Source organism: Eschrichtius robustus, chromosome 7 (assembly GCF_028021215.1).
Source record: "Eschrichtius robustus isolate mEscRob2 chromosome 7, mEscRob2.pri, whole genome shotgun sequence".
NCBI classification, from domain to species: Eukaryota; Metazoa; Chordata; class Mammalia; order Artiodactyla; family Eschrichtiidae; genus Eschrichtius; species Eschrichtius robustus.
The window spans coordinates 16,306,727-16,319,204 of NC_090830.1; the positions used below are offsets into that span (position 1 = coordinate 16,306,727).

At 37.5% G+C, this 12,478-nt stretch overlaps 1 protein-coding gene across 1 annotated transcript in view; it reads left to right on the forward strand.

Annotated features, from left to right (window-relative positions):
- LOC137767147 (formin-2-like) overlaps positions 1 to 12,478 on the forward strand; it is a 336,850-nt gene that overhangs the window by 241,963 nt on the left and 82,409 nt on the right. The window contains exon 22 of the mRNA XM_068547882.1: positions 7,697 to 7,789. Coding sequence (XP_068403983.1) covers positions 7,697 to 7,789 — 93 coding nt within the window. The remainder of the gene's footprint in view (positions 1 to 7,696; positions 7,790 to 12,478) is intronic.

Here is a 12,478-nt window from a genome sequence, read left to right on the forward strand (position 1 = left end):
AAAAGATGCTCAACATCGTTAATCATCAGGGAAATACAAATCAAAACCACAATGAGATGCCATCTCACACCTGTCAGAATGGCTGTCGTCAAAAAGAACACAAACAACAGATATTGGCAAGAATGTGGGGAAAAGGGAACTCTCATTCACTGTTGGTGGGAATGTAAATTGGTGCAGACACTGGAAAACAGTATAGAGGTTTCTCAAAAAACTAAAACTAGAACTACCATAGGATCCAGCAATTCCACTCCTGGGTATATATATTTGAAAAAAAGAAAACAAAAACACAAATTTGAAAAGATACATGCTCACCAATATTCATAGCAACATTATCTACAGTTATCAAGATATGGAAGCAACCTAAATGTCCATCAACAGATGGATGGATAAAGAAGATGAGTGGAATCCTACCCAGCCATAAGAAAGAATGAAATTTTTCCATTTGCAACAACATGGATGGAATTGGGGTTTTTTATGCAGAGTGAAAAAAGTCACACAGAAAGACAAATAGTATATGATATAACTTATATGTGGAAACTATAAAATACTATAAACTAGTGAATATAATTTAAAAACGGGGACTTCCCTGGTGGTGCAGTGGTAAAGAATCCACCTGCCAATGCAGGGGACATGGATTCAATCCCTGGTCCAGGAAAATCCCACATGATGCAGAGCAACTAAGCCTGTGTGCCACAACTACTGAGCCTGCACTCTAGAGCCTGCAAGCCACAACTACTGAGCCCGCATGCTGCAAGTACTGAAGCCCACACGCCTAGAGCCCGTGCTCCACAACAAGAGAAGCCACTGCAATGAGAAGCCTGTGCACCACAACAAAGAGTAGCCCCCACTCGCTGCAACTAGAGAAAGCCCGTGCGCAGCAACAAAGACTCAACACAGCCAAAAATAAATAAGTAAATAGAACACATTTTAAAAAAAAAAAAGGAGACTCACAGTTATAGAAACAAACTAGTGGCTACCAGTGAGAAGAGGGAAGGGGGAGGGGCAGAATAAGGGTGGGCGAGTGGTTGGTACAAACTATTATGTATAAAATAAGCTACAAAAATATATTTTATAACAGAGAATATAGCCAATATTTTATAGTAACTATAAATGGACTATAACCTTTAAAAATTGTTTATCACCATATTGTACACCTGTAACTTACATAATTTGTACATCAACTATACTTCAATAAAGAAAAGGTTATCTAACCTAACCTGTTGAATTAGGTTTTGACTCTTCAAAATCCTTTTGAAGAACATGCTTCAGGTATGCACTGTTATGTGACCAGAATTGGTATTTGAAATGAAACTTGCTGCCCTAGTGCCAGCCTCCCTCTTTTTTTGTACCAGAGAACAGTAAGGTGAGGATGTGATGTGAAAGGCAAGCAAAATTCAGTTCTAAGTGAAGGACGGTGTCAAGATGAGCAGTGAGAGAGCAGAGAGTCCAGCCTCAGTAATACTGGGCCCTTGGTCACTAGAAATGTCCTCATGCATCCCCAAAACTTGGGGCTCTAAATACCTGCGTGGCACTTAATCTTCATGACTTCATGTCTTATGAATGTTACGACACTTTCAGTGTATTCAAGGTTGAAGCTAAAAGAATCCACACCAGTGTCTGCTCCTAAATCCTGCAGAGTACAAACTTGTGGAGTTTTATTACATAAAATTATGCTGTTTGCATAGATACTGTGCATGTCAAATAACTAATTTAGAATTATTTTAGTTTTACTTTGGACTGCCCTTACTAACAGGGCAAATCCATTTAAATGATCTAAGTGAACTCTATGGTGTTGCTCATGATAATAAATAAATGTTGACTTTTCATGTTTCCTGAGGCCAAATGTGAGAAGAAGGCCCATTGCCAACAATGTATACTCCCACTTTGTTGAGTGTTTATGCTTAGACCCACCAGTAAACAACTTGGAGGATTGCTCACATCAGATGGGGATTCCTACCTTCGCTGCCTGTGCAGTTATGGCCCCTCCTGTCTCTGAGCACATAGATGCATTGGGGGGCAAAGGGACCACAAGGGTTGTCTAGTCCAAGTGTGTCACCCACAGTATCCACACATATTGTGTGATACGTCAAAATTAGTGATGACCAGTAAGGAATATGTTTGAAAAAAAGATAACATCCTAGTTTGTCCCTATAAATGTCATTCCCATTGGGCTTCCCTGGTGGTGCAGTGGTTAAGAATCCACCTGCCAGTGAAGGGGACATGGGTTTGAGCCCTGGTCCAGGAAGATCCCACATGCCGCAGGGCAACTAAGCCCGTGCATCACAACTACTGAGCCTGCACTGTAGAGCCCATGAGCCACAACTACCGAAGCCTGCATGCCTGGAGCCTGTGCTCCACAACAAGAAAAGCCACCACAATGAGAAGCCCACACACCACAATGAAGAGTAACCCCCACTGCCTGCAACTAGAGAAAGCCCGCGCGCAGCAACGAAGATGCAACGCAGCCAAAAATTAAAAATTAATTAATTAATTAATTTTTAAAAATGTCATTCCCACAATCTGAAGCATTGCCTCAGTGCTTCCTGAGACTGAGGAGGTGGGGGTTCTGTGTTCTTGTTGTGTGTTAGTAGCTGCACCTCAGGTGGTGTCTGGTGGTGGTAATTGTGCAGTCACAGTAATTGTAGAAAGCATGATAGTTCTCTTACTGTGTATCCAGCAGTCCTCTGTGTATTCTACCTACGTAAAATCTTTTGATCTTCACAGTGAAGTAGACACTGTTATTAACTCCGTATTACAGACGAAGAGACTGAGGTACAGAGTGGGTACCTACTTCGCCAAAGACACACAGCTCGTAAGTGGAAGAGACAGGATGCAAACCCAGTCTCCAAAACCCATACTCTTAGCTCTTGGGCATCCTGCTTTTTTGCCTGCTACTGTTGCTGATAAAACTAAAGATAACAATAACAACAGTGATGGTGAAAACTTACACGGACCTTAGCATGTACCAGGCCCAGTTCTAAGTGCTCTATGTGTATTAACTGACTTATTCTTTGTAACAACCCCAGGAGGCAGGTTCTGTTGCTATTTGTGTATTACCGGTAAAAAGCCTGAGGCACAGAAAGGCTGACTACATTTTGAAAGTTACAGGTGTTATGTTTTATCTTTTTGTAGCCTGTACATTTTATCCTTTTGTATCCTGTACACTGGATTTGTCCATGGAAGTGCATCACTTGTGTATGGAGAGTGACAAAAAAAATTGAGAATTCCTTTCATTGGAATGATTATTTAAGGAGCAAAACCATTCATTTCAGTTTAAAACAGTGTTCACTTTCAAAATTCTTGTTGAAGAGTACACATGTGAAACATCTGTTTGTTTTGGCATTTAAAGTGGTGAGCTCAGTGAACGTAACTTATTCCACTGGTCGTAATGCTAAGTCTGCCACACCCAAACTAAGGTATTGTGGGGTTTGTGTGTGTGGTATCTTTGCCGCTTTCATTACTTTTAGGTGATAAGGAACTATTTTGGCATTAATCTATGGATATTTAATTGTTAGGGATAGATTTTTCTGAAATCCATCTTTAGGATAGAATGATGCATGTGAATTATACACTTCTCTTAACATGCAGCTGGATCTGCTTGCCCACTGTTGGCAAGACTAGGATATTTGGAGCATTTTCCAGAAGCTGTAAAGGGTTTGTGTTCATTTGTCCCTCGTTCTTCCCATAGCCCACACCTCGCCTTTGCTGGACACTTGTTCTGGAACACGTGTGCTCACTGACCAAGATAGTAACAGATTCCTGGTCCACTTCCGTGGTCTCTGACTTCCCATTCCATCCTCACACTGTTACAGCTTTGTCCCTGGCACTGCTGAAACTGTTGCCACAATTTGCCAAATTGAGGGGGCGTTTTACTTCCACCTTTGTATTGTTTGCTGTCTCTGTTCCCTTCGACTCACTAACCCCACTCACTTCTGATTCTCCTTATAATATCTGACATTTCCTTCTAAGTCTTTTTTTCTTCATGGCCTTCTCTTCCTCTGCTTCTTCATTAAAGTTGGCATTGCTCAGGCATTCAACCTTGGCCCCCTTTTTTTCTCACTGGATATGCTGTTCTCAGGTGGTCTTACTCAGAGTTTTCCTGTATCACTCTGATCTGCAAACTCATAAATCCAACTGCTTGCTGAAACTACACTTGGATATTCCATTGTCATTTTAAAACCCAGCAAGTTCAAAAGCAAATTAATTTTCTTTCCTTTGAAAAATGCTCTTCCTCCTATGTTCTTCATCCCCAAGCCACTCAAGCTATGAACCCAGTCAGCCTCCTTTCTACCCTTCCCTCCTTCACACATTAATGCACATTAGAATCACTGTTTTAATCTTTTTGGGTCTTGTCCTTGGAGATTACTTTTCAAAATAGCTTGGATGTGAGACTTGGCAGGTAGACTCTGAAAAGCCTCCCCAGTTAACAAACTGAAGAATAAAAATCATATGATCCTCTCAATAGATGTAGAAAAAGCTTTTGACAGAATTCAACATCTATTTATAAGAACTCTCCACAAAGTGGGTATGAGAGAATATACATCAACATAACAAAGTCCATGTAGGATAAGTCCACAGCAAACATCATTCTCAATGGTGAAAAGCATTTCCTCTAAGGTCAGGAACAAGACAAGGATGCCCGCTCTCACCACTTTTATTCATCATAGTATTGGAAGTCCTAGCCATAGCAATCAGACAAGAAAAAGAAATAAAAGGAATCCAAATTGGAAAGGAAGAAGTAAAACTGTCACTGTTTGCAGATGACATGACACTATATATAAAAAATACTAAAGACACAACCAAAAAACTATTAGAACTAATAAATGAATTAGTAAAGTTAAAAGGTACAAAATTAATACAGTAAGTCCCCTACATATGAACCTTCAAGTTGTGAACTTTCAAAGATGTGAACATGCATTCACATGTCCAGTCACATCAGTTAGTTCATGTGACTGGTGTACATTGTCACGTGTGTGCATCCTCTACAAGTGGTTGTACTTTTGTGTACTTTACAGTGCTGTATAGAGTACAGTAGAATAGTGTCTTTATTTAAAGCCCAGGATGTCCAGAGCAAGTGTAAAAGCAGTGGTATATAGCTGATTGTGTTAGTTGGGTACCTAGGCTAATTTTGTTGGACTTAAGAACAAATTGGACTTAATGAACATGCTCTCAGAACAGAACTGTTGCAATCCCAATTGCATCAAGAAAAAAATACCTAGGAATAAATTTAACCAAGGAGGTGAAAGACCTGAACTCTGAAAACTCTAAGATGTTGATGAAAGAAATTGAAGCCAAGACAAATAAATGGAAAGATATACCATGCTTATGGATTGGAAGAATCAATATTGTTAAAATATCCATACTTCCCAAGGTAATCTCCAGATTCATTGTAGTCCTTATCAAGATACCAGTGGCATTTTTCATAGGACTAGAATAATCTTAAAATTTGTATGGAACCACAAAAGACCCCAAAAGCCAAAGCAATCTTGAGAAAGAACCAAGCTGAAGATACCACACTCCCTGACCTCAGACTATAGTACAAAGCTATAGTAATCAAAACAGTAGGGGGGGCTTCCCTGGTGGTGCCGTGGTTAAGAATCTGCCTGCCAATGCAGGGGACACAGGTTTGAGCCCTGGTCCGGGAAGATCCCACTTGCTGTGGAGCAACTAAGCCCATGCGCCACAACTCCTGAAGCCTGTGCACCTAGAGCCTGTGCTCCACAACAAGAGAAGCCACCACAATGAGAGGCCTGCACACCACAACAAAGAGTAACCCCCACTCGCCACAACTAGAGGAAGCCCGTGTGCAGCAACAAAGACCTAACACAGCCAAAAATAAGTAAATAAATTTATTTTTTTTTAAAATGAGTATTAACTTTCACGAAACTTTATAAAAAAAAAAAAAAACAACAGTATGGTACTGGCAGGAAAACAGACTCATATATCACTGTAACAGATTAGAAAGCCCAGAAATACATCCATACTTACATGGTCAATTAATCTACATCAAAGGAGTCAGTTATATACAATGGGGAAAAGACAGCCCTTTCAATAAATGCTTTTGGGAAAACTGGACAGCCACAAGCAAAAGAATGAAACTGGACTATTTTCCTACACTATGTATAAGAATAAAGTCAAAATGGTTAAAAACTCAAATATAAGACCTGAAAGCACAAAACACCTACAAGAAAACATAGCACTATGTTCTTTGACATCAGTCCTAGGGATGATTTTTTAGATATGTCTCCTCAGGCAGGGGTAAGAAAAACAAAAATAAACAAATGGGACTACATCAAACAAAAAAGCTTTTGCACAGCAAAGGAAACCATCAACAAAACGAAAAGACAGCCTACTGTATGGGAGAAGATATTTGCAAATAATACATTTTATAAAAGGCTTATATCCCAATTATATAAAGAAATCATACAACTTAATATAGAAAAAGAACAAACAATCCAATTAAAAATTGTGCAGAGGACCTGCATAGACATTTCTCCAAAGGACAAAAAGATAGCCAACAAACCCATGAAAAGATGCTCAGCACCACTAATCATCAGGAAAATGCAAATCAAACCCACAGTGAGATACCACCTCACACCTGTTAGAATAGCTATTATCAAAAAGACAAGAAATAACAAGTATTGGCGAGGAGGATGTGGAGAAAAGGCAACCCTCGTGCACTGCTGCTGGGAGTGAAAATTCATGCTGCTACTGTGGGAAACAGTATGGAGATTCCTCAAAAAAATTGAAAATAGAACTACCGTATGTTCCAGCAATTCCACTTCTGGGTATTTATACCAATAAAACAAAAATACTGATTGAAAATGATATATACACCCTTATGTTCATTGAAGCATTGTTTGTAATAGCCAAGATTTGGAAGCAACCTAAGTAGTATCCACCAATAGATGGATGGATAAAGAAGACATGTTTCACATACACATAATATATATGTGTGTGTGTATATATGTTTCATATATATACATATGTGTGTGTGTATATATATGCCCACATATTTCACCTACCCACACAGTGGAATGCTACTCAACCATGAAAAATAAAGTTTTCCATTTGCACAAAGGCAGCATGAATGGACCTGGAGGGTATGCCAAGTGGAATATGTCAGACAGAGAAAGACCAATGTTGTATTACTTCACTTACATGTGGAATCCAAAAAGCAAAACAGATGACCAAACCAAACAGAAAGATGCTTATAGATACAGAGAATAAACCCATAGTTGCTGGGGTGGGGGTGAGGGCATGGTTGAAAAAGGTGAAGTGGATAAGAGGTATAACCTTACATTTAATATAAAATATTAAATGAGTAATGGGGTTTAATATACAGCATAAGGACTATAGTCAATAATATTGTAATAACTGTACAGTCACAGATGGTTAGTAGACTTATCGTGGTGATCAATTTCATAATGTATTTAAATATCGAATCACTATGTTGTACACCGGAAACTAGCATAATATTTTATATCAACTATACTTTAATTTTTTAAAGTTTATTTTTACAGTCCCCTAAAGTGAAACCTTTTGTCAGCATTGGATATTTCTAAATATGTGTAGACGCATATGTCAGTTATCGTGGTTAGCAGGATTTTCTAACACTAGTTAATATATATTTTTAATTGTTTTAATGCAGTGTTATCAGTGTGACATTCTGAACAATGTTTCTTTCTAATTTCAGCCTGTGAGGTTGAAGCGGGGAAAGTGTACCAGGTGTCCTCAAAAGAGCACATCCAGCCATTCAAAGAAAACATGGAACAATTTATTATTCAAGGTAAATTCGGAAGAGATATGTTGCGTTTCCCTCCCTGTTCAGCAGAAAGGTAGAAGGCATTTTGAAAAATATGCATTGGTTTAAAAGGGATTATTTTGACATCACAGAAAAATAAATGATGTTTAATCACGAATCACACAGTTGTGACAGACAAGCAATTGGCTAAACATGCTGTTTTGTGAATAATACTCTTTATTGCTGTTTTTCTAATGACAGCAAATACAATAGTTATTAGTTAAAATAGCATATATATATTTTTTATAAAATAGCATATATTTTTAAGGCATTAAAATTTTTATCTTTTTGTGATAGAAAGTTAGATATTCTTTTAAGTTTTATCTACACTTATGACTTCAGTTCAACCTGGTATTTATTTGCTTTGTCAAAACATTATGCTCAAAACAAGGTATATTGATGATTTTCTGATCATCAAAACATTATATTCTATCTTCTATAGGATGTATACATACCCCTGGATATTTAACACATTTTTTCTGGGGACCTTAAAAACTTTGTAAATGTTATCTTATTGATTCTTCCTATATTCCTATGAAATAAGCAGGGATGGGAAATTTCAGAGAATATTAAAGAAACAAAAAAAAATTAATAAAAAATTCTATTAATCTACTGCTGTTTGAAATCCTTGAAACATATCAAAACGTTCACTACTCCAAACATTTCTGCTTTGGAAAGTTATATACATATCTTCTGAAGATCAGATTTATATCAGGCCATGCTCTGGGAAGGTTCTTGCTCTTTTAGGAATTCTCCAGAGACTGACATGGCCTGAGACTGAGGCCAAATAGTGCTCTGAAGACTGGCTCCATCCTCTGTGTTTTTTATAGGTTGTTCAAGTGTCTTTAATGATGATATACAGTGAATGGGTTATGCTGGAATTTGATACAGCATTAAGCATAGCTCTTTTTTAGATGGGAAAATACCATTTAATCATTTAAGATAATCATGACAATAGAAACAGAAATTTGGTCCGTCACGTATCAGAGTGATTGTCATTTCCATTTCCTCAGGTCCTCGTGACTTAGAGTGGAAAATCTACCCGTGGAGTCTTAAATAGTACTTGACTGAAATCAGTGTCCTGTAATTACAAATTAGATGGGCCTGACAGCTCACTCAGCTCTTAATGATGAATGAAATGAGTCTTGGTTTTTCCATGCAGTGGACTTTTAGGATCAAGAAACTGTAATTTTATGGAATATTCTTTTTTGCTTATGGGTAGAAAGGAGTCCTTAATTCTATAACTCATTAAAAGAGAAGTCAAACAATTTGCCAGATTTCACATCCTAAAACGTTAATGAGTGTGTCACTAATATAGTTGTTCACATATGTGATTATATTATATAATATTTTTTATTTTTTTCACATCTTTATTGGAGTATAATTGTTTACAATGGTGTGTTAGTTTCTGCTGTATAACAAAATGAATCAGCTATATGTATACATATATCTCCATATCTCCTCCCTCTTGCGTCTCCCTCCCACCCTCTCTATCCCACCCCTCTAGGTGGAAACAAAGCACTGAGCTGATCTCCCTGTGCGATGCACCTGATTCCCACTAGCTATCTATTTTACATCTGGTGGTGTATATATGCCCATGCCATGCTCTCACTTCACCCCAGCTTCCCCTTCCCCTTCCCGGTGTCCTCAAGTCAATTCTCTATGTCTACATGTTAATTCCTGTCCTGCTCCTAGGTTCTTCAGAACCTTTTTTTTTTTTCCAATAGATTCCACATGTGTGTGTTAGCATACGGTATTGTTTTTCTCTTTCTGACTTACTTCACTCTGTATGACAAACTCTAGGTCCATCCACCTCACTACAAATAACTCAATTTCATTTCTTTTTATGGCTGAGTAATATTCCATTGTATATATATACCACATCTTCTTTATCCATTCATCTGTTGATGGACACTTAGGTTGCTTCCATGTCCTGTCTATTGTAAATAGAGCTGCAATGAACATTGTGGTACATGACTCTTTTTGAATTATGGTTTTCTCAAGGTATATGCCCAGTAGTGGGATTGCTGGGTTGTATGGTAGTTCTAGTTTTAGTTTTTAAAGGAACCTCCATACTGTTCTCCATAGTGGCTATATCAATTTACATTCCCACCAACAGGGCAGGAGGGTTCCCTTTTCTCCACACCCTCTCCAGCATTTATTGTTTCTAGATTTTTTGATGATGGCCATTCTGACTGGTGTGAGGTGATACCTCATTGTAGTTTTGATTTACATTTCTCTAATGATTAGTGATGTTGAGCATCCTTTCATGTGTTTGTTGGCAATCTGTATATCTTCTTTGGAGAAATGTCTATTTAGGCCTTCTGCCCATTTTTGGATTGGGTTGTGTTTTTGATATTGAGCTGCATGAGCTGCTTGTATATTTTGGAGATTAATCCTTTGTCAGTTGCTTCATTTGCAAATACTTACTCCCATTCTGAGGGTTGTCTTTTCATCTTGTTATGATTTCCTTTGCTGTGCAAAAGCTTTTAAGTTTCATTAGGTCCCATTTGTTTATTTTTGTTTATATTTCCATTTCTCTAGGAAGTGGGTCAACAAGGATCTTGCTGTGATTTATGTCATGGTGTGTTCTGCCTATGTTTTTCTCTAAGAGTTTAATAGTGTCTGGCCTTACATTTAGGTCTTTAATCCATTTTGAGTTTATATCTGTGTATGGTGTTAGGGAGTGTTCTAATTTAATTCTTTTACATGTAGCTGTCCAGTTTTCCCAGCACCACTTATTGAAGAGGCTGTCTTTTCTCCATTGTATATTCTTGCCTCCTTTATCAAAGATAAGGTGACCATAAGTGCGTGGGGTTATCTCTGGGCTTTCTATCCTCTTCCGTTGATCTATATTTCTGTTTTTGTGGTAGTACCATACTATCTTGATTACTGTAGCTTTGTAGTATAGTCTGAAGTCAGGGAGCCTGATTCCTCCTGCTCCATTTTTCTTTCTCAAGATTGCTTTGGCTCTTCAGGGTCTTTTGTGTTTCCATACAAATTGTGAAATTTTTTGTTCTAGTTCTGTGTAAAATGCCATTGGTAGTTTGATAGGGGTTGCATTGAATCTATAGATTGCTTTGGGTAGTATAGTCATTTTCACAATGTTGATGCTTCCAATCCAAGAACATGGTATATCTCTCCACCTGTTTGTATCATCTTTAATTTCTTTCATCAGTGTCTTATAGTTTTCTGCATACAGATCTTTTGTCTCCTTATGTAGGTTTATTCCTAGGTATTTTATTCTTTTTGTTGCAGTGGTAAATGGGAGTATTTCTTTAATTTCTCATTCAGATTTTTCATCATTAGTGTATAGGACAGCAAGAGATTTTTGTGCATTAATTTTGTATCCTGCTGCTTTATCAAATTCATTGATTAGCTCCAGGAGTTTTCTGGTAGCATCTTTAGCATTCTCTCTGTATAGTATCATGTCATCTGCAAACAGTGATAGTTTTACTTCTTCTTTTCCGATTTGGATTCCCATTATTTCTTTTTCTTCTCTGATTGTTGTGGCTACAACTTCCAAAACTATGTTGAATAATAATGGTGAGAGTGGACAGCCTTGTCTTGTTCCTGATCCTTGTGGAAATGATTTCAGTTTTTCACCATTGAGAATGATGTTGGCTGTGGGTTTGTCATATATGGCCTGTATTATGTTGAGGTAATTTCCCTCTATGCCTACTTTCTGGAGTCTTTTTATCATAAATGGGTGTGCAAAGATCAGTAAGACTAAAAGCTGGTTCTTTTAGAAGATAAACAAAATTGATAAACCATTAGCCAGACTCATCAAGAAAAAAAGGGAGAAGGCTCAAATCAATAGAATTAGAAATGAAAAAGGAGAGGTAACAACTGACACTGGAGAAATACAAAGGATCATGAGAGATTACTACAAGCAACTATATGACAATAAAATGGACAACCTGGAAGAAATGGACAAATTCTTAGAAAAGCACAACCTTCCGAGACTGAACCAGGAATAAATAGAAAATATAAACAGATGAATCACAAGCACTGAAATTGAAACTGTGGTTAAAAATCTTCCAACAAACAAAAGCCTAGGACCAGATGGCTTCACAGGTGAATTCTATCAAACATTTAGAGAATATCTAATACCTATCCTTCTCAAACTCTTCCAAAATATAGCAGAGGGAGGAACACTCTCAAATTCATTCTATGAGGTCACCATCACACTGATACCAAATCCAGACAAATATGCCACCAGAAAGGAAAACTACAAGCTAATAACACTGATGAACATAGATGCAAAATTCCTCAAAAAAATACTAACAAACAGAATCCAACAGCACATTAAAAGGATCACACACCATGATCAAGTGGAGTTTATCCCAGGAATGCAAGGATTCTTCAATATATGCAAATCAATCAATGTGATAAACCATATTAACAAACTGAAGGAGAAAGTCCATTTGATCATCTCAGTAGATGCAGAAAAAGCTTTTGACAAAATTCACCACCCATATATAATACTTTGAATCTGTGTTTCATAGACCAGGCATTGAAATTTTCTTTTGAATCCATCTTAAGTCATTTTTTTGAATGAATAACAAAATTATGTTTTGCACCCCAGGTGGAATTACAAATTGTGCTCACAAACCACACACGATCAGCTATATCTGATATCTTTTGATATCATTATAATGATTCCCAGCGTGG